This window comes from Orbilia oligospora, assembly GCF_000225545.1.
Source record: "Orbilia oligospora ATCC 24927 unplaced genomic scaffold scaffold00097, whole genome shotgun sequence".
NCBI classification, from domain to species: Eukaryota; Fungi; Ascomycota; class Orbiliomycetes; order Orbiliales; family Orbiliaceae; genus Orbilia; species Orbilia oligospora.
The window spans coordinates 804733-826627 of NW_011645654.1; the positions used below are offsets into that span (position 1 = coordinate 804733).

The 21895-nt window shown below is 44.5% G+C and overlaps 6 protein-coding genes across 6 annotated transcripts; 5 read left to right on the forward strand and 1 right to left on the reverse strand.

Annotated features, from left to right (window-relative positions):
- Nucleotides 1-271: 271 nt before the first annotated feature.
- Nucleotides 272-2579, forward strand: AOL_s00097g229 (uncharacterized protein; the record flags this gene model as incomplete). Its single annotated transcript, XM_011126062.1, has 9 exons — nucleotides 272-656; nucleotides 810-862; nucleotides 985-992; nucleotides 1062-1155; nucleotides 1298-1510; nucleotides 1568-1619; nucleotides 1712-2175; nucleotides 2240-2393; nucleotides 2452-2579. The coding sequence occupies 9 exons, from the start codon at nucleotides 272-274 to the stop codon at nucleotides 2577-2579; spliced, it is 1551 nt and encodes a 516-aa protein (XP_011124364.1).
- Nucleotides 2580-3617: 1038 nt separating this feature from the next.
- Nucleotides 3618-4246, forward strand: AOL_s00097g230 (uncharacterized protein; the record flags this gene model as incomplete). The annotated part of the gene is made up of 3 exons (XM_011126063.1): nucleotides 3618-3711; nucleotides 3961-3994; nucleotides 4090-4246. 3 exons carry the CDS (start codon nucleotides 3618-3620, stop codon nucleotides 4244-4246), a joined length of 285 nt encoding a protein of 94 aa, XP_011124365.1.
- Nucleotides 4247-5632: 1386 nt separating this feature from the next.
- Nucleotides 5633-6942, forward strand: AOL_s00097g231 (uncharacterized protein; the record flags this gene model as incomplete). Its single annotated transcript, XM_011126064.1, has 4 exons — nucleotides 5633-5699; nucleotides 5873-5956; nucleotides 6019-6773; nucleotides 6853-6942. The coding sequence occupies 4 exons, from the start codon at nucleotides 5633-5635 to the stop codon at nucleotides 6940-6942; spliced, it is 996 nt and encodes a 331-aa protein (XP_011124366.1).
- A 533-nt stretch (nucleotides 6943-7475) lies between these two features.
- AOL_s00097g232 (uncharacterized protein) lies at nucleotides 7476-9214 on the reverse strand (the record flags this gene model as incomplete). Its single annotated transcript, XM_011126065.1, has 3 exons — nucleotides 7476-7692; nucleotides 7761-8577; nucleotides 8671-9214. The coding sequence occupies 3 exons, from the start codon at nucleotides 9212-9214 to the stop codon at nucleotides 7476-7478; spliced, it is 1578 nt and encodes a 525-aa protein (XP_011124367.1).
- A 2818-nt stretch (nucleotides 9215-12032) lies between these two features.
- Nucleotides 12033-13087, forward strand: AOL_s00097g233 (uncharacterized protein; the record flags this gene model as incomplete). Its single annotated transcript, XM_011126066.1, has 2 exons — nucleotides 12033-12485; nucleotides 12599-13087. The coding sequence occupies 2 exons, from the start codon at nucleotides 12033-12035 to the stop codon at nucleotides 13085-13087; spliced, it is 942 nt and encodes a 313-aa protein (XP_011124368.1).
- Nucleotides 13088-17954: 4867 nt separating this feature from the next.
- Nucleotides 17955-19963, forward strand: AOL_s00097g234 (uncharacterized protein; the record flags this gene model as incomplete). Its single annotated transcript, XM_011126067.1, has 2 exons — nucleotides 17955-18016; nucleotides 18229-19963. 2 exons carry the CDS (start codon nucleotides 17955-17957, stop codon nucleotides 19961-19963), a joined length of 1797 nt encoding a protein of 598 aa, XP_011124369.1.
- Nucleotides 19964-21895: the final 1932 nt, after the last annotated feature.

Genomic DNA, 21895 nt, shown 5'->3' on the forward strand with positions numbered 1-21895 from the left:
CCTACTTTTGCGGCGGAAAAATAAATAAAACAAAAAAAAATAAAAATTGCCTAAAAAAACCAACAGCCAATTTGCTGGGGCGTTTTTCTACTTCCGCTGATTCATCTCACTGCCATCTCTTCTTTCTCCATCCTCCTGGACACATCCCTTGAACCTCAACCCTCCCCATTCTTCCTCGTTTTTTGTTATTCTGTTCTTATTCGCACCGTCGCGTGTCTTTTTCTGAGGAAACTAAATTACACAAAAGTTATCTTCTTCATAAATGCCAACCATGCTGATTGAAGGTGGTTCTACGTACCGACAGCGCGACAGATCTCGCTCGCCATATCGCGAACGCAGCGCTCGGAGCCCAAGACACCGCCGACGCTCTTATTCACCTCGAAGCCGGTCTCGCAGTCGGGATAGAGACGAGTACCGGAACCAGCGGAGAGACAATAGGTCACGGAGCCCTATGACCGGGAGCGGAAACCAAGGAGGGTATTCTGGTCATCACGGTGGAAGAGGAGGTCCACCACGCTCATTCGAGGATCGCGCTGCGGCAAAGGAAGCAATGATGCAAAGCGTTCGCGAAAGCTCTCAACAGGACCGACGCGTCTACGTCGGCAACCTTTCTTACGACGTCAAATGGCACCATTTGAAAGACTTCATGCGACAAGGTACGGACTCATCTCTCTGACGGGAACGGTGCTATATAGTCTGGAAAAAATCTGAAATATGTCCTTTCTTTTGTTTTTCTTTCCACGTGATTGTTCTTTTTGGGTTTTGGTTCGACTTTCACGATTGCTAATTGGTCTCGTGCCACTCTACAGCCGGCGAAGTCCTTTTCGCTGATGTTCTCTTATTACCGAATGGAATGTCGAAGGTGGGCACTTGAAAGAACGCGGGTGTTCTTTTCTTTCACAATGGTTTTCTTGGTTATATTACATATTTGGATGTGGATTTTGGATTGACGGGGTCGGACTGGACGTCCATGGGTATTTGTAGGGATGCGGGTAAGCCAGCACTTCTTTAGCATATAACCACACCTTAATTTCAATCGTGGCTAACATTTTTATTCCTAGAATTGTGGAATACGCTACGAGAGACCAGGCTCAAAACGCTGTCAACACCCTCAGCAACCAAAACCTTATGGGTAGACTAGTATATGTTCGAGAGGTATGGAGGAACTTTCTCTCTAGCCGGATAATCAGTGGACGACGAGAAAGGAGGCGCTTTTTTATTGTCCTAATGATGAATCCGGAGGTCCGAAGTGATGTGAAGGGGATATGATGGTTAAGGCTAAGCTATGTTGGATTAGGATCGCGAGGCAGAACCGAGATTCACTGGGCCTCCCGGCGCCGCAAGAGCTGGAGGGCCCGGTGGTGGTGGCGGCGGCGGATATAACGGCGGCGGATACGGCGGCGGCAGCGGAGGGGGTGGTTACAACTCGAACAACTCGATTGGTGCCTCATCCGGTGGAGCTGGTGCCGCTAGCGGCGGAGCTGGCGGTCGCCAAATCTTCGTATCAAACGTGAGATATCTGTCCGATTTGGTAGTGTGCTTTTGGTAGGCTAACGGGGGAGTTTAGTTGCCCTTCCATGTCGGGTGGCAAGACCTCAAGGACATGTTTAGGCAAGCTGGTAGGTTGCCTGATGACATCCTTCATAGAGAACCGCCTTGTCCCCTTGGAGGGTTTGGGGTCCCCCCGAAATTGAAGCTAATCTTTGACTAGGTTCCGTGGTTCGAGCCGATGTACATGTGGGACACGACGGACGACCAAAGGGCAGCGGTATTGTCGCTTTCGAAACTCCTGAAGACGCCCGAAATGCTATTCAACAATTCAACGGTCATGATTGGCAAGGTCGTACCCTCGAAGTTAGAGAGGATCGATTTGCTGGAAGCACTCCATTCGGTGGCGGTGGTGGTGGCGGTGGCGGTTTCGGTGGTGGACGTGGTGGCTTCGGAGGCGGGCGTGGTGGCTTCGGAGGCGGTCGCGGCGGCTTTGGAGGCGGTTTTGGAGGCGGCCGTGGTGGATTCGGCGGAGGACGTGGCGGATTCGGAGGAGGAGGCTACGGCGCTGGCTCAACTGGCGGTGCTAGTGGAGGGGACTTCAACACCCCAGCTGCTCAACCAAACCCATTTACAGACTTCGCTACCGGCGGCGGCGATAGGGCTCCAACCATCTTTGTCCGAAATGTACGATGACGGTTCCTATTTTTATTGGAAGAAAGATTTTTATGACTGACTTGGTGAAACACAGCTCCCATGGTCTACGAGCAACGACGACTTGGTGGAACTATTCACCACGATCGGTAAGGTCGAACGTGCTGAGATTCAGTATGAGCCAAGCGGACGCTCTCGTGGAACCGGCGTCGTCCAATTTGATACAGCCGAAAATGCCGAGACGGCCATTTGTAAGTTTTATCTGGGCATTTTTTCTTTTGGAAATCAACTAACGTGGCTGCTCCCTAGCCAAATTCACTGGTTACCAATATGGTGGCCGTCCACTAGGACTTAGCTTCGTTAAATATACCAATGTTAAGGGCGGCGATGCTATGGAGGGTACGGAACAAACTATATCACAGGATCAGATGCTTTGAAGAGGTTTTCTTGGAGTTTTTCTTGAGGGGGTGCACTGAAGGAAGAAACTGGAAAAGATGGTCTAACGGGTATATTTAGGGGTATCGACGGAAGTTTTATCAGATTTGTAAAGAGATGGGAAAGTCCATACACATACACCTTATGCACAGGAGGGGCAAGGAGAGGTACCTAATTAAGCTTTGCTCACGCTTCGTCCTTAGCTGTATGCACTGGCCTTAATATCCATTCGTGTCACTTTTTTTTTTTTCGCTACAGAATGTCGAATGTCGTCTCTTCTTTTCCTATCTCTGTTCTATCAACGCTACTCACACTGTATTGCTTGCATCATTTTCGGAGGCTTCGATTCCTTTCGGCAATTTGCATGTCTTTCACACTCTTCCTCTGCTTTCAAACACAGAGAGAGAGGTGTCTTTCCTTTGATTTTTCTTCTAGATAAAATGAACGAAAGGCTGCGAGAACGAGAGCGAGAACGCAGCTTTCTTCTTTCTTCAACCACCTCTTCTTTTCATCCTCTTCTTCCTTTTTTTTTTTTTTCAAAATTGGCCGTTATTTTTCAAGTTCCCGTTTTTGTTTATGTTATGGATGCTCGTCCTATGCTTTTCCTCTCCTCGTATAAGTACGTTTAGTTAGTCCTCAAGCTTCGCTAGCTGGGCTGGTATAATATCATTTTTATGCTCATAGAATAATTCGTTCGCGGTGCGTATGCATATGAAAGCCAATTCAGCTTAAGTCTCGGGCACTGGTTATTGGATAGAATTCTAGAACTGCATCCTGGCCATTCTATTACTATTTAAGAAAGTTGGTACCGTACATACTCAAGAACCCAGGCTTAGCAGTTCTCAAGATTGATAAGCTATAAAGGCAGTCTACCTTCCGTTTATAAATCAACCTGCGTTGGTCTCTTGTCGTCAAACCTGCATCCTCAGCTGTCTTTCAGTTATCAATCAATCAATCGATCAAACCTTCGATCTGATAAACCCTTTTCCCTTTACATTGCAACCAGAAACCCCACGGTTTTGCTATATCAACCCGCAACCATGGCCGAAAACTCAGGAATAACCGCCGAAACCCTCGAGCAAACGATTCGTAGCAAGTTGGAGGCTACTTATGTTTCTGTTATCGATAATTCGGGTTCGTCATTTCTTCCTCCCTAATTTTTTTTTGATTTTTTTTTGGGGTATCTCGTGAGCGAGATCGGAATTTTGTTTGGGTGTGTGCGATATGATGCAATTATCTCTGTTTGTTATCTTATCAGATCCAATGTTTTTCCGAGTCTACATGTTACATTGGTTACACGACAGTGCAAGGTAGACGAGTCTGATGATTTGACGTTTGCTGACTTTAAAATCTTCGGTATTTTCTTCTCTTTGAATTGATTAGGTGGATGCGGACAAATATTCGAAGCCGTTATTGTGTAAGACCCTTTTTCTCCCCTCCTTTCCTCTCTTTTTCCATTCGTCTTAGTTCTCTTTTTTGTTTGGTATATTGACTCTTAGATTTCGACTCCAGATCCCCTCAGTTCGAAGGCAAGACGAGCTTGGCAAAGAGTCGGTTGGTGAATACAAACTTAAAGGAAGAGATTGCGCAGATACATGCTTGGTCGAACAAGACTTATACGCCGGCGCAGTGGGAGAAGCTGAAGGAGAAAGAGGCGGGGGAGGCGTGATGGGTTTGAAAGCTTTTGCGGGAACAGCTGCAGCTATAGATGTTGGATTCGGGGACACATGATACCAAGGAACGGGAACGGGTCAGGCGAATTAAACGACGATTTCAACTTCACGGGGTCGACTGATCGTGATATATCTTTTTATTTTTATATTTTTATATTTTTATATTTTTATATTTTTATATTTTTATATCTTTGGAAGCGCGCAGAATATTCGAATATCTGACATTCGTTTTAGAAAGTCGAATTAATATCGTTTATCTAGAGCTATGGTACGGCACTACTTCTTTCACAGGCTAGTATCTATTCGTTAATTAACGAGCTCTTCCCGATGTCCCCACGAAAGGATGAGCAAAAGAGAGAGAGAGAGCCCCACTATCCCCACGATTCCTTACGTTAGACTTTTATAGATTCTTGCTTTCTCGTTTATTAGTTCCTTTTTCTGCGATGGGATTTCCGGGGCGAAACGGCAATGACTTAATTAATTAACTTGCACAGTCAGTCCCCTGTTACTGTCACGAGGTAGTTTGGAAGGACAAGAAAGTATGGTTTAGTGAATTAGTGTCGCAAAATGCGCGCCGTTGATTTAAATGTTAGACTGGGGTAGCTTCTTTTACTCTCTCTCTCTTTTTTTTTTTCATTTTCGAAATTTCGTGAACTTCCGAGCTTGCTTGTTTCTTTCTGAGGTTGAAAGTCTCTGTCTCTTCTTTTTTTTCCCTTTGTCCGAAGCTAGATTTTTTTGGAGGTTTTAGTTGAATAACTTTCGAAAAGGAAGCTTAAATTAACGTCGTTCCCTCGAAGTCTTTAAATCTACACCGTTAAATATTATATTCCCTTTTCAATTAAATTATCGTTTCTTTTCGACGGGCACATCGCCTCCTTATACCTTCCTTTTTCTTTTTTTTCTCTTAATATTCTTCTTCTCCTTCTTGGATTTTCGGATTTCGGCTTCTTTCCATCGGATTGTGCGGGCACAAACGAGTCAGTGTGGTTTTTTTCCTCCAAAAAAAAAACGGGGTGCAGTTGTCCGAGGTCGTGCAAGGGTTCTTAGCATACATACATGCAAAGTTGAACCCGAAATTCGTCTTGTTCGAGCTTGCTGCCGCTGCTAGCTGCCAAAAGGGAAGCCGATGAATCTGTTTGGCCCGAGTACCCGAGTTGTCCGATAGCTCCATCCTCGAGCTCTCAAGCTCCAATTACGATTACAATTACAAGTTCGAATTTCGAGTTTCGAGGACGATAATTATTTCGACGCCACCAATTGAGCTTAAACTTTTTTTTAAATAGACAAGCAAGCTCCTTGAAGAAAGAAAAAGAAGAAGAAAGGAATATTTTCTGGAGGAAACTAGTATATATACTTTTTTTTTTGAAGTTTGGGAGGGAGAAATGGCAGACTTCATTGCCAGTTCTATTGCTGGGAGTGCTGCCATTGTGCTGGGGAATCCGATTGATGGTACGAAAACAGTTAATTGATTGATTCCCTTACATAAAAAAACCCAGCCCGCAAATTTAAACGGTTATGCAGGGTCCTTTCCGTGGAATTTGGGACTCGATGCACTACGGGAAAAATGCAACAATGAGGTTTAACTAACACCGCGTTGAATACTGTTTTTTGAATATGTCTAGTTATCAAGGTCCGTCTACAGACCGGAATTACGAATACTCGATCTACCGCAGCTAGATTCGAGACTTGGACGTCATTATTTCGAGGTACGTACCTGCTTATTCTATTTCAGTTCTCCAGAATTAGCTCTAATATTACTGTTACTTAGGAGCCGCAGCCCCAGTCCTCGGTAACGGCGCCCTAACCGCTCTCCTCTTCGTCGGCTACAACCGTACATTAGAATACCTCGAATCGACTCCATACCAACAAATCAAATCCCCTTCTCTCACGAACGTTTGGCTGGCAGGTGCAGCCTCAGGTCTAGCCTGTTTCATAATCTCCGCTCCAACAGAGGTAATAAAATGTCGAGCACAGATCTATCCATCCCATCTACACGACATAGCCACCCGTGGAACCTCGACCACGAGTGGTATACAACCCCCCAGTGGCACCGGAAACGCACCGTCGAGTTGGAGAGTTGCTCGACAGGTCTTTGCGACGAGTGGGGTTAGGGGATTGTATCATGGTGGGGTTATTACCAGTTTGAGAGATAGTATTGGGTACGGATGGTATTTTTGGGCGTACGAGGCTACGAAGAATGCATTGGGATTGGAGAGTGAGATGGCTACTTCGTTGGTGGCTGGAGGGATTGCTGGGTGTGTTACTTGGGCTAGTATCTATCCCTTGGATGTGGTGAAGACTAGAGTTCAAACCCAGAGTTTGATGGGGCCGGTTATTAATGGTGGTTCTTGTGGAGAGAGGGATGGGTTATTGGGCGGGAATGGTGGTGGTGGTGCGGCGAGAAGGTATGAGATGGGGGCTTGGGATCATACGAAGGCGATTTGGAGGACTGAAGGGGTCAGAGGCTATTTTTCGGGCTTTTGGTGGTGTATGGGACGTTCGTTTTTTGTTAATGCGGTTCAGGTATGTATCGATTCTTGTTCCTTTTTGCAATTGATCACTGGGGTTTCTACATATACTAATAGATGTATGGTGGGTTTAGTGGGCGTTATATGAATATATTATGAGGGCATTGAAATCTGAATCGGCGGATAAGTCGTTCGAAACTCGTGAGCAGGAATACAGTTATTGAATCTATAGTACCTGCTGAACCTCCGACGGATGGTGAAGATTCCTACTTTTTTGTTTATAATTATTCTTTTCTTTTTAAAAGGTGGGTGGTTTTGATTGCAGCGCTTTGGAGGTCGGCTTTGTGATATTTTATGTTTTAGATTTGGGAGGTACCCTTTGTTACTCTTGAATCGATACCCCATTTTGCAAATATACTTTTTTTTCCCTTCTTTACTTCGTTCTTTCCGGTCTTTTTGACAAGAGAAACGAAAATGCATGTATACCGGTGGCTGTGTGGAAATATGAGATGCATCTCGGTTGACTAGTTCCAATTAGCCAATTGATCGCAATTAGATAACATTATTTTCTATTTTTTTTGACTGAACGCATGCCTCAACCTGATCTAAAACGCCAAAAATATACTTACAAGGCTGATATTACAAACGTCTACAAGCTAGTATAATACACAATCGTAAAGAATAAATGGGACCACAAGCGGCCTGGGATTGTACCAAACTATTGGCTGAGAAACTTCTTACTAACCTTCACTACGGCTTATGTCCAAAGAGAGACCTTGCCACTCGCTGTACCACCGACAACCCAGTCCTGTGTCGGGTGGAATACGGTGACTGCGGGTACGGCAGTGACTAAATCCCCACCTAGTTGTGCGAGCATGTCTCCATTCTCGGTGTAGATATCGACGAATCTATTCATGTTCCCTATGCAGAATTTTTGTACCCCGGTAGGAGATTGTTGCCATTGAGCTCGAAGACTTTTTTTTTTTCAAACTGTTAGTATATCGCATTCATGACTTGAAAGTATAAGGGAGGAAATACTCACATCGTAACCCATCTCCCCGTTTGGTTATTATGTTTAATAACCGCGCTCGGATCCACACTAGCCACTTCATGTCCCTTCTCCCATCCTTTGCTTTCTCCAAAGTCGAATACTTTGACCGTATCGTCGTAACTCGTCGTTACAACTTTACCGTTCGAGCTCCAAATCGCGCTGCTGACCGATAACTTCGACTCATATTCCGCCACCATGTGTGGTTTTGCTTCATCCCCCTTCCCCACCATTTTTCTCAAATCCCATATCTTCATCGTCCGGTCCAAACTCGCTGTAGCGGCGAACCAGGGATTCCGAGGGTTTAATGTAAACCCTCCTATCTTCTTCTCATGACATTCCCAGATCGTGGCTACCGTCGACCTTTCACGTAGGTCTTTACGGCCCAAGAAACCGGTTAATGTCGAGAAGTAGATAACATTGGGATCGTAGAAGTCTAGACCTGATATCGCGGCGTCCTTGTGGAGTGGTTCGTTGGGATCCTCGGCGGCGAAGACTTCATCGGACTTTTGGGCTACTAGATCTAATTTTCGGATGGAACCGTCGTATGAGGTGGAGTATATACTTTCAGCACTATCTGGAGCGAATGAAAGGGTTGCGATGGAGCGGGAGTGGAGTTTGAAGGTTGAGATGTTGGGGATGTGGGATAGAGCTTCTTCGTCTTCTGATGGGTCGTAGTCTGGGTTTGGAAGGGGGTTCGAGGCGTCGAAGATACCGAGGTTGCCGATTTTGTCGCCTGCGAAGACGAGGTTTTTGGAGGTTGTAGGGTGGAAGGACATGCAGTATATTCTTTCTGGGGTGATTTTTATATCTAATACAAGCAACAGTGAGGGAGGGTTTGGTTAGCAAAATAGGTTGTATAGCAATTGAAAGTATCAATTGTGACGATTGGTTTTTAACTTACCCACTGGATCGAACCTTTCATGCAACTTCAATCCCATCATCTTCCTCCTAACAGCCCTAAGATCTGAATCTGTAGTCTTGGCCACATCTTCGTCTGAAAACGTTCGGGCATATCGTTCCCCTTTAACATCGGACAAGAAATTTGTAGTCCGATCCCATTCCTTCCCAGGAGTTACAATATCCGATAATGATAATTCCCCAGCGACCCTCTGCCTCTTCGCTTTTTCAACCTGCTTGAATGCAGCGTCTTCCGCCTCCGCCTTACGTTTTGCGACCTCGGAGTCTGCAGGTATACCCTTTAATCGGGAGGAAGTACGACGTGGAAGGAATTCATCCGGAACCTCCTTTTTTATAGTCGCAGCACGGGAACGTTTTTTAGATGATGATGATGATGAAGTAGATTTTGAAGCTGAAGCTAAAGCTGCTGCTTTCTTTTCCGAGGCGGCGCGGAAGGCACTTGCTGCTTGGGTTAGGTCGAGCTCCTGGAGGAGTTTTCGGTTTTTTTCGATGTTTTCCAGACGTTGGCGTTCGTAATCGTTTTCCATGATTGGGAAGGGTTATAAGGAAGTGTTATTCTGTGATTGTTAGGGAGGGGGGGTGTTTATGGGGAGAGTGTGTGTGGTGGGAAGGAGAGAAGAGGGTGAGGGTGGAAGGTGACAAGATGGGATGCAATACAAAATGGCTTGGAGGGATGAGGCAAAGGCCGTGTAGCTGTGGATTTCAATCAACGCGGTTTAAACGTTATTCAACACGCGTTGGTGGTGGGACCACGCGTTAAACGACTGGTGCTCTCCTGAGCTTAGCTGCTTATCCCATCCCATGGCTGGAACGAGACTAAGAAAAGACCACAAAAACTGTATAGATTATACATCGTCTGAATGGTTGATTTGCACTCAAAATCAAAAGAATTAGGTTGAGTGTATATAAGCAGATTAATGACTACTAAGAGAGAAGGTGACATGTAGCTGGGTGAGCGTCTGGCCTCGAGACTACTTCCAACACATATCGAAATGTTGGATTTTTGGCCTTTCCTTCAGATCAATTGAACCCACCATGTGATGTGATTGAATTCACGAAAGCCGTTAACCGTTAACCGTAGGCCGAAGTCAACTCTTTTAAAGCAAACTTTGACAATGGAAGGATATAACTTGGGGGTCGCTCCGGAGTCGAAAGATATATTATGGGGGTTATACTACTCAACCCTGTCTGTGGAACCTCGGATTCTAGACTCGCCGCTTCAAGCATGGTCGGGAGTACACGGCGACGCTGGCGTCTGGGCCCGAGACTAGGTCGGGAGCTTAATTAAATTAACACTCGCCTGAATTATCATGTGAACATAATGCAAGCAGGGACGTTTTCTGGAGGGCGGATTTGAGGGGTCCTATAACTAACGCCTACTGATTATGCAAGCTACAGTAAGTTTTTTTGGTTCTTGTTTTTTTTGTTTTCCCACACAAGAAACTGTAGAATTAAACGACATGATATCGATATCCCGTTTTTTCGCCATAACCAATAATAATTTGGGGATTAAAAACCTTGCTGCTGTGGTCGCACATAGATTTCTAGATCGGTTTGATCTCGCAGGTCGTGGTGCCTAACTAGCGCGGTTACATTAAGTTTTTCAGTTTGAATTTTTGTGATAGGTCATAAGTGCGAGTGCTCTTCAGCCTTCTTTGTACTCATATTCCACATTATTCGCCGAAATTTTGAATAGTACAACCCGAATTACAGAAACTTAAGGTTTATAGAAGGTTTGCCTCAGTAGAAGGCTAAGATCCTGTAGATTTTGGAGCTGCCCGGGCCAGATTAATAAAAGAACGCACCTACATATGTCCCTCGAAAATCAAATATTATCTTATCTGGAATATATTTCCTGCGGCTAATCTTGCCATCCTTTTTTCTTTTTTCTTTTTGGTTTTTGGTTTTTGAACAATAGAGTTAAGTTCCTATCAGGCGTGGCGGTCCAGCTCGATATTACCCCCCATGCATGCATGCATGTTCAAACAACCTGCAACCTGCGAATGCACATTCGCGGCACAGCGCCATATACAATATCCATTTTATTGGATTCTCAACTGAGACCTTCCCCTCCCCCCTCCCCCCTTTTCGCCCATTCATTTCGCAAAAACTATCCTACGATAAAAGAGCATTGAAGACTATGTATGTACGCCGAATGAATATATATATATATGTAATGACACGGGTGGGGGGCAACGTTGAACAATGGATGGAGGTTTGAGGAAAGGTCCTTGCGCTGCATTGCATTGCATTGTCACGATTGTGGATACTGGGACAGCGAAGTTGAAGATATATCTGCAGCATGTTATTACCGATTGGATGTTTATCAGCTGGTTGAGAATATGGCTTGTTTGAAATATGTTTTTTGAATGGATACTGAGGGTTATTTTGTCACTCAAGCATAGTATGTATAAATTGGGGTGGCCGCGCCTTCGGTCCATTGACCGTTTGATGTACTGGACGATTCTCCGATTTCTCGAGATCTAGAGGAGGGATTTATAAATCCATTCCAATCTTTGTCGCATTCCAAAGTCCCAGGCTGGGTTTACGGTATCAACTTAATTGATCGCGCTCTCTCTCTCTCTCTTTTTCTTCTTTTTTTCTTTCCCCTAAAGAGGAAGAGGAGAAGGATGATAATTATCCCCTTCCATCCCCTCAAGATCATAGCGGGTCTTTTAGGCTCCTGGATTGCCTTTGTGATATGTCGCTGGATATACCGTCTGTCGCCTCTCCATCCTCTCGCGAAGTTTCCTACCCCGAGTCGGTGGGGATGCATATCCGAATGGTATCATTTCTATTGGAACGCCATTCATGATGGTCAACTTGTGGTTAGGTGTGAAGAATGGCATAGGAAGTTTGGTGAGTGGGTTTGTTCGAATTCTCTATATTATATGTATTTGGGTACCTAGTAGTAGGAGGCCAGTATCTGCTTGAGCTATATCGCTGCTGCGATATCCGGCTTGGCAACGCATTGGGTTGGGTACAACGCACAAATTGCAACAAAAGATTATCGATTATGATGCCATATTAGTGATCTATGCTGTTTTCGTTCTGGAATTTGGTCAATTAATTGGACGCCGGATTTAAAATTCAAAGAGTTCCTTAAGAAAGGGTTGCGGGTTTTAGTTATTGGATTAAGGCAACCGTGCTTTGCAAATGATATACATATGGCTTCACGGTATCGTTCTAACAATATTACAATGGCTTTTAGGTCCGATAATTCGCATCGGCCCCAACGAACTTCATATCAATGACCCTTCCTTCTATAACACCATTTTCTGTACAACTTACAAATTCCCCGTTCATACCCCTAACTATGACTGGCAAGGCCCCGTAGACATGAACATGGCGAACCCGAATGTTGCCGCACACCGAGCCCGCCGCGGTCTCGTCAGTCCTTTCCTCTCAAAAGCAAGTATCCAAAAGCTCGACAAAAACATTATGAAGCACGTAAAAAACTTTGTGGAAATAATAAGTCCGACACCGAAGACCCTGGGTAAGGACTGTGAAAGGCTCAAAATGGAAGTTGTTATAAAACCAGGCGACGGAGTCAATGTGACAAAGTTATTGAGAAGGCTTACTGGGGATGTGATTAGTGAGTATGGGTATAGCGAAAGTTTTGGGCTATTGTCCTCGGATAAGAATATTTGGTTTATTCAACCGATTGCGGACTCTTTGGAGATATTTCATTATTTGCAATTTGCGTGGCCGGTTACGTATGCTATGTCTGCTATTCCGAATTTTCTTTTGAAGACGGTGGTGCCTAGGGAGTTCAGGGGGTTCGCGGAACTTGAATGGGTAGGTCTATTTCTCTCTCTCTCTTCCTCTCTTCTTTTTTTTCTCTCCTTTGGGTCTTCTTTTTTGGTCATCCTTGGTTCGTTGTCGATAACAGCTTCTGTTTCATTGGCTAGACACTTGAAGAACAAATCGATGGGTTTCTTCGAAACCCTGATACTGCGAAGGCAAAAACAACTCACAAAACGATATTCGAAACTCTCGTTGAAGGTGATTCGGAAATTAAGCTATCGAAACGTGCATTAGTGGGCGACTCAATGGTTCTCATTGGTGCTGGAACAGAGACCACGGCGACTACAATAGCAGAGGCAATGTACAGAGCATGCATCTACCCGGAGCTGCAAGCACGACTTCACGAGGAGCTAGTCAAGGCATTTCCGAACAAAACCGATGAAGTAACTCTCGCGAAAGCAGAGAAGGTGCAATATATCATTGCATTTCTGAAAGAAACACTGAGAATAGCGGCGCCGATACCGGGCAGAATTGCGAGACAGACCCCTATTGAAGGCGCAATGTGCAAAGAGACATTTCTACCTGGTCGTGTAAGTCTACAATCCGCAAATGGCGTTAATCAGAAACTACTAGATACTTTTACTGATAGCTAGGGATTGTTTTCAATCGGTCTTTGCCGTTTCCGCTAGACTGTTGTTTCGATGTCTATACATTTGATGCATATGAATGCCGAGATATATCCGAATCCGCATAAGTTCGACCCAGAACGCTGGGTGAACAGTGATCCCGCTTCATTACAGGAGAAATATTTCGTCCCGTTTAGTAAAGGCTCACGAGGGTGCATTGGAACAAAGTAAGTGCCCAACATTCCCGTCAGTTCTGCTGCAGCGAAGATATTCTGCAGATAATTCTCTAGCTAGCTTGACTAAGATAAGCAAAACGAAGCCTTGCATGGGCGGAAATGATAACAGTAATGGCAGCGACGTTTAGAAGGTATAAACTGAGTCTGCATCCGGACAATAAGAGGACAGAGGAGTGGGTAGACCGGGTTGCAAGGTTTGCGATTGGCGATTTTCTGGCCACGGCCGAAGAGTATGAATAGATGTTGATGAGGTGGCAATTGCATTAATTGTATCTGCATCTGATTTAGCTTGCCTGACATGTATTGATTAACAGTTCATGTCAACTATTGTATGCAGGTATGGTACATCATTCATGAGGTTTCGTAGTGAACTAGGATACCCGCCAGAAGGATGCTTGTGGTTCGATGTGGTGTGCAGCTGCAGCTACGACTAGTCTGGAGGCGCGAGTACGGAGATGGCGCTAGCTCTGCGACCCGTCGACGTTGCGAGCCAATCAAACAAAAAAAAAAAACGTTAGCTACTATATCTATGGTGGTGGTTATGCCTACTCTAGTATGCCTTTGAAGATCTAGGGTCCTTTTTAATAAGGAATATTGATTTAGCTTATATATATTCTTTATTTTGACTCTAATCTAGTCGCAAATAGCCTAAGTTAGCGATACTCAAAACCCGAAGCTGCCTTTTCAACAATTAAGAATACGATATTACATTTTCAAAACGGTTGGAAGGGTCAGATCTCGATCTTAGTCAATAATATGGCAATTGCCTATTCATCGCGATCGGTCCGGCTAGGATGCTATTATGGTTTTATCTCAAGTTAGGATATTCCACGAATGTATGAGGATAAACCGAAAGGGGCTATGATATCATGATTTTATAGATTCCTCACAGATAAGCAAGCGTGGCCGTTACGTATATGCGACAGAGAGCTCAGCAGCTGTCCTGTAGTAATATGTGTATCATGATTTTATATAGATTCCTCACAGATAAGCAAGCGTGGCCGCATATGCGACAGAGAGCTCAGCAGCTGTCATGTAGTCATATTTGTATCAACCACTGCATGCTATGGCTGCATCAGATCTAGATCTCCTTTGGTGCCGTATACCTGTGAGGTTTCAATCCTCCTGCACATGCCCCGAAAAGAATGTTTCCCAAAACAAGCTTAAATTTACCTGCAGAAACCTTCTTACGCCATGCAATTCTATCTGTCGAAATATAAGGAGTGCATTGTACAATATTTTGATGCGGGTTTATGATTTTACCGACTGGAATGAAACTTCAATATCGATTCTTATATAGGACATCGAGCATTACTCTTAAGCTCTTGAGACTCATTCTTGAAGACCTACCTATCGGATATCCGGAAATGACAGGTCTAGGTTTTTCTAGATTTTTAGATATATATATCCATCGAGATATGTGCCCCGTCGGAATACTAAAGCTTGGTCATTGGCTATTTTCAAATAAAGTTTATAATTTAGGCATTCCAGGGTCTGCGTGATATGATTGCAATTGTCTGCATCATCGGCAGGATGCTTGCGGGGCGGTCCATCGAGTGTCACCCGAGACAAAAAAATTAGCTCCCGCCCCCCTCCAAGGAACAAGACTTCAAATACTCCGAATCGAGGTAGAAGGAAGTGAGGGGTGATACAGCGGGACCAGTTGCTTCCGACCAGACCGGAATGCTTGCCAACATGCAGGATGCAAACTTAGGCCCAGATAGGCGAGGTCGCATGGCCATGGGAACTCAACCAGCTTATGGAGGAGAAGCCTCTGGATCTAGTCTGTTCGGGTGCTGCGGTTGACGGGTTGACCAACCGGTGGCCCCCGCTCTCTGAGGCTGAAGCTGAGCTGCGTACCTCTCTGAATTTACATTCAGTCTCAAGGGAAAAAGCGAGACGGTGGCAAATCGGACAAGCTGCAGCGGGTAAGCCTTGCACGCAGCTGCGCAGCTACTTAATGTTTATACAGGAAGTATCGTGTGGAGGAGACTACAGTTAACGGTTTACGTTTAATTCGGTATAATCTGATTGCCTCCGAACTAAGATGAACTACTCGCCATCGTAGCGCTCACGGGGTTTGAACTTAGAGGGAATGGAAGGGGGAAAAAAAAAAAAAAAAAAAAAAGGAGAGTGAATTTCTTGGTATAACTTGTGTATGTACGTATTAGTCTCGAAGCTCAGAGCCGCTGCAGAACTTTGAGGAAGGTATTCGAAACTTGGGATTATTTTCGACGTCACTGTATTGTTCGTTCTATCATGAAACTTTAGGCGTATACACAGAAGCTTAGAAGCTGCAAGCATGTCTTTACGATCTAGTTGAATTCCATTCAATGCAATACCAGCCGGTGGCTTCCTCCTGTCAATCTGGTTACCAAATCAATTGCAAAACGGCTATCGGAAGCCAAAGTCGGGCTGCCTTGCGACTGTAAATAATACCTGTGCCCGTTGTCGGCTGTACATGTCCCTACGTTGGCATGCGTAGTGCATAATGTGTCTCGGACGTACAATGTACGGGTTCACGGCTTTAAACGAGAGCACCCATGTCCTCGATTGCGACTAACGTTTCGGCTCAAAGAAGATACTTTCACATCGACCGATCGAGAGGACAGTGCAGGGACACTTGGCCTGGGTTCGCGGACCTCTATGTTCTGTTGATATGTCCAGCTCGAACGGAACGGTAATATAATGCATGCTGCACTATTGCATTAGCTTTAGCTATCGACTGAAGCGAGAATTGAGCATTGTTATTCAGAAGACGAGGACGAATCGGTAGATGTCGTCTCATTGAATTCGAATTCATGTGCATGCCATGGCACTCTCGGAGAATGATGGCTTTCCGGGTTGACGAGACCTCCTGACCCTGTTAACGTCAAAAGATAATTAAAAGAAGAAAATAACATAAGATAAGATAAAATAAAAAATAAAAAATAAAAAAAAAAGAGAGAGAGAGAGAATAAGCAATAGGAAATAAAATAAAATAAAGTTAAATAGAATGGAAATAAAATAAAATAAAATGTGTCTGGCCAGGCTCTCGATCGGTGTTAAATCCAATGGTTTCCCTCGATCGAGTCAGTTCGGCTTACCAAACAAATATTCCAACAACCGACCAGACTTCCAGCATGCGCACAAAAACCGTTTAATCATTTGAACGTTCCCATAATTCAGACCCTATAGTATGCCAGTCTATAAGATTCGTATAAAAACATGCACTGGGGCGTACGCGGATTTTAAATACTCAAAAGGTATGTTTTTTTTCCTTTTTCACACGCAAAACGGGTGGTGGCTACTTCATATATCAAATTTGAGCGCCCGATCTCTGTGCCCTTTTTTCGTTTCGCAACTTCCTCGCTGAATCGGTGGCAGATTTCGTGTTAATCTTATCACTGTCCCTGACTACTTTCTTCTAGTCCACCACCGGGCATCCCTTTGACCCGAATCTTTGGCTCTCCCCTCAAACGAGACAGCCGCCTGATCGTTCTCTCAAGTTCTGGATCCGAGAATCGATCCCACGTTCCAGCGTTCTAGAGGAATTCAACTCGGCATAATTTGCCGCATAGGAAAAAAAAAAAAAAAAGAAAAAGAGAGTTATTAGGAGAGGATACAATACGACAAATCTTGTATCATTATTGCAGCTCGTAGTAGCTCCAACTACCTACCAGACGGCTTCCGTCTAGTCCCGCAAAAAAGGGTCTTCGTTTGTACGTCTTTCAGTCTGAGGCTTGTACCCAGGCGTACTCGGTCTCTCCTCGGAACCCCTCCTTTCTGGTGCATTCCTTTCATTGGGCCGCTAGTTCTCATAGTGAGCGTTCTTAGATCTATGTGCTACTCTATGAGCTGTACATACTGCCGCCAATAAAAATTGCAGAGTCCTGAGCTTGGAAACCATCTCAGATCGGATACCATTACAAGCGCACGAGGGGCTTGCATCGGACGACATATCAGTTTTTGGATTTCAGGGCTAAGGCGTTGCATCCACACCCGTAGCTTTAGCTCGGTAGGCCTATAGGTTGTCTATCGTCTGACTCTGTCCAATAGGTGCTCTTTGGATAGTTGGGGAGTGCGTGCGTGGCATAATTGCATATCCATCCCTTACCTGTTTCTCTTAAGGTTGGCCTCTTGCGTCTCCCGAGTCTCGCCGTTTCAATTCATATCTTTCCTCATCCGAAACATTCCCTCTGATTTGCCTTCAGAGATCGGTGGACCCCCCTGAGATCCATTTCCTTGACTAAACTTGCCTAGTCTAGAACCTTTGGGCATCCTCTGCCAAACAACCATTCGATAGCTCTTTATCCATTACTCTGATCTTAGGAATCCTGCAAGGCTAGGCTTCTATAAAAATAAGATAGCTTCGTCTACCCTGGTCAGCCGTACCGCTCGTCCCGCGGAGCGAACTAATCGGTTCCGTTCGAGGTGCATATACGGGCGACCCTCGTCGAAGGACCCTTCTATCACGCAAAGAAAGGAGTGGAAGGAGAGAAATAGAAGTAAGAGGGGGAGGGGATCCCAACCTTGTGATTATAGCTTGTCTTGTTTGCCCAGGACACGTAGCTGGAGGCTTCATAACTTGCATTGAGTATATACGCTAGGGGCAGCCACCAAGGATTTTTTGTTTCCCCTCGAGACCCTTCTGCGATACTATGCCCTTAACACCTACAATGCCACCCACAAGGAATTCGACACTTAGAACGGAGCGGACCCATGAAGAGAATCAAGAACGGTAAGGGATATCACTACATTTCTTGGCTGGATACCACTTGTGGCCATGCATACCATGTTTTACCCTCTTCTTCGTTGAGCCGTATCACGTATGCCGCACAAGATTAGGCTCCTATCTTTTTTTATGCTTCACAGACTTGCATATTGTTTGCATGGGTTCGCCAATAGTTTGCTGTCATTTGACTAACATGTATCCACATCTGCGGTTCATAGTGCCTATATTGCGGCCTCCCACCGGACAGACAGAAGTCTCGAGGCCCGTATGGAATCGGCGCGAAGGGCGTCTGAAATCCATAAACAACGGACGGGGAAATTCTTCAAGATAACGGAGAAAGCTGTACTAGCAGGGGAGGTGTATATGGACGACGACGACGAAATCCCAGCACCATACTACCAACTTGACCAACAACTCAAACCAGATGCCCCCAATCGAGAGGAATTCTTCAAAAGATTCGTGGATTACCTCACCGTCAATGTTGGTCTACGGCGTAGGTTAGAATCAGCTATCGGAGAAGCAAAAGTTCAGAGTGCTGGCAATGGGGATCCAGCTGCAGCACACAAAAGAGGGCCTGCTTCGGCATCATCAGGGCTTCAAGAAGGGTCAGCACTTGAGCAAGGCCAGGGCCCGAGTAGGGGCATCCATATACCATCTTTCTCTTCAACCGTCTTCATCCCGCCATATCAGGGCCAGTTACAGTCTACTACTCCAGAACCATCAAATTCGCCTAGTCCACCTGCTATGGTAACACATACTCACCCACAAGTCGCTACGGGCCAATTTCAACCTCCAATATCCGCTAATGGGACACAATTTCACATGGGCCCAGTAGGTCTAGGAACTCTTCCTCCACATTATTTCGAAGGCACATATCTAGGTCGAAGACAAACGGTACCTGCAATAAGGATACCTCAACAAATTTCTCCCCCTTCTGCTAGTGCGCCAGTATCAGGCTTGTCTCAAAATCCATACTATTCCGCTGTTCTAACACCCGAACAATATCAAGTTCTAAGCCAAAACTTTTCTACTGGGCGTTCATCTGCCAGCGCTGCAGAGGCTGTAGGAAGCCCTATGAGCGACATATCAATGGCATCTTTTCGGACGCCATTAAATCCCACGACACCATCAGTGGGTAGTGGATCTCCTGAATGTTTACTAGTGAGGAGACCTTCAGCTCCTGGTAGAATCTCAGAATCCCCTTTACGAACATCAACATTTAGTCCACATTTAAAGCAGCAACAGAAACTCTCTACCAACTCTGAAAATTTTAATATGAATACAAATCTCAGCATACGTCGTCAAACTCCAAATATAGCAACCCAGGATTTAAACAGTCCAATTATATCAGTAACACCGACATCAAGGGAAGGAACTAAAAGCATACCTCAATCTCCTGCCACAAAACGTAAGGCAACAGACATAAGCGGGGAAGAACGACCTGCAAAGTCTTCTAGATCAGATGATAGCCCCACTAGGACCTCGTATTCGCCAGTTCAAAACCAGGCTGCTCAAAATCCCATCTTAGACACAGACTTCGGTCTCTTTGATTTCTCCTTACCGCAAAACTATAAAGATATCCTCTACGGCCCTGGCATGTTCATGCCTGGAGACGCAGCTCTATCTTTCGCTGGTCTCACAGCCCGGGACTTTAATTGTGCAGGAATCTCTACGACATGCCCTACAGAAACACCTGGTATATCTCTGCCAGTTTATGATATCTCAGATTCGGAATCGGGCCATAATAATGCAACACAAAACCAAAGTCTCCCCATCAATCCGCCATTAACATTTAACATGAGTTTTTCAAAACATAACAACGATTCCTTCGAAAACTTCGAAGAGATGTGGCGGAAATACTTCTTAGACAGGGGGGTACAACCTCATACAGCAAATACGGGTTATCCGGCGGGGCAACATGGTATAGATCCTGGGGGGTCATTCCCTTCTTGATAAACTGAAACGATACCGTTTTGTTATATTATTTTTATTCCCTTTCGGATTATTCCGTCCTTACGTATACATGTTATTTCATTTCCCCCGCTTTCCCTTCCTCTTTTGAATTGCGGAAATGTAAATTCAATTATTCTCGAAATTTCATGGGCGAATCCGCATGCATCACATTTTTTCCCTGGCCGTGATATCTTCCCAACCCCCACCACCATCACCGGCTGACGGAGATCTGTCTTTTCATGCAGTCGGATACACGTGCGGGGAAACTGTGTGCTTAACTTCATTTCCTCCTCTCCCTTTCTAGTTAGCCCATGCATGCGGTAACATGTCAAGAGAACTTACGAAAGATTCAACCTTTCGTACTTCGTCCTTCAACTCAACTCGTGAACCCTTCTTTCTTCAACCCTTCTTTCTTCAACCCTTCGAAATTTTCTTTCGTTTTTTTTACTTTTTTACTTTATATTTTTTCGGTTTCCTGCTTTCTTTACTTTGTGCTTTTGCTATCTTGTCTTACATTTGCATATTTTAGCTAAGCTATTGCACTTAATGCATATTTTAGCTAAGCTCTCGCATCTTCATCTGCACCACAGTGGATACATATCATCGAGAATCGGAGATTTGAATCGCATCTAGATCTGGGGAGAAGGAAAATACAATTTAGCAAAGGCGTAAAAACCCGCCTGTGGGATTCCCCTCCCCTCCCTTTCGTTGAGAGAGGGGTTCGGTCGAGATTTTGAATATGATTAATAATTACATGTACATTAAACATGTATAACGTATATACAGCTTGGGGTATAATACTCCAAAATTTTATTATTTTTTCTTGAACACCCCTCTTTTTAAGTTTCTCTTATTAATACATATTAATATTGCCTTCTTTGTTTGCATGATTTGTAAAAATTGGAGGATCATGTATAGATTTACGGGTTGGCCGAATAGGATGTCTTCGTGTATAAAAATAAAGTAAGGTAGCTTGGGTAAGTAAGCAAGTCTGTCAGTAAATAACCATATTAGTCTTACGGCACATGACGAGACTAGTCTTATAAACCGAGAAAGCTGATATTAGTCTATAACAATAAAAGCGCTAAGTACCTAAGTAGTAGTATGTAAGTATACGATAAAGGTTGAGTCATGTATCAAAACGCTAACCCAGCTCGCGGCTGAGGTAAAATCATATTGTTCTATCAATCAAAGTTATACTACTAGTTAGAGAAAGGAAAAAAGAACCTCGTGAGCTCCACACCCGCCCCCTCTCTCGGAAGAAGATGGTTGCTGATACATCAGCTGAAAAGCTTCAGCTCATTGTAGCTAAACTACATGCAATTCATTCTTCTTCTTCAACTCTCGATCGATCTCTTGCTTTGCATTGCCCCACCTTTCCCCACTACTGCAGCATGCACCCTACCTCCGCTTCTGGGCCCCCTGTCCCCGCCAATGCCTTGGATCCCGCAGTACCCTTTTCTATCGACGGCGGAACCCCACTACTTTATTTTTTTTTTAAATTTCTTTTTAATTTCTTTAACTTTTTATTTAATTTTTTTTTGTTCTTTGTCACAATTTCTCATTCGTTTCTGTGACGTCTTGGAATGAGACCGGTCTTATCCATAACTGGCTAATGTACTTTTTCCTTATCTATAGCTACCCCTCTGGTCTCGGGCCGCTGGCACGTGTACACAGTACACCGATTGATTCGAAGTCCCCCCTATGCCCCTTCCGTATTAGACGATCTTCCTTACATTTTTCCCCTTCTCTTTTCCTTTACTTTCCTTTCCTTCTTTAGTTCAAGTCGTATATATAATAGCACTCCTGTAGCCTATAGGCCTAGCGTGTATATATAGTAAACGTTAATAAATATGTATATCACATATAGAATCTTCAACGATATCCAAAGGGTCAATTCGAAAGTAAAAAAAAATTAAAAAATAAAAAACA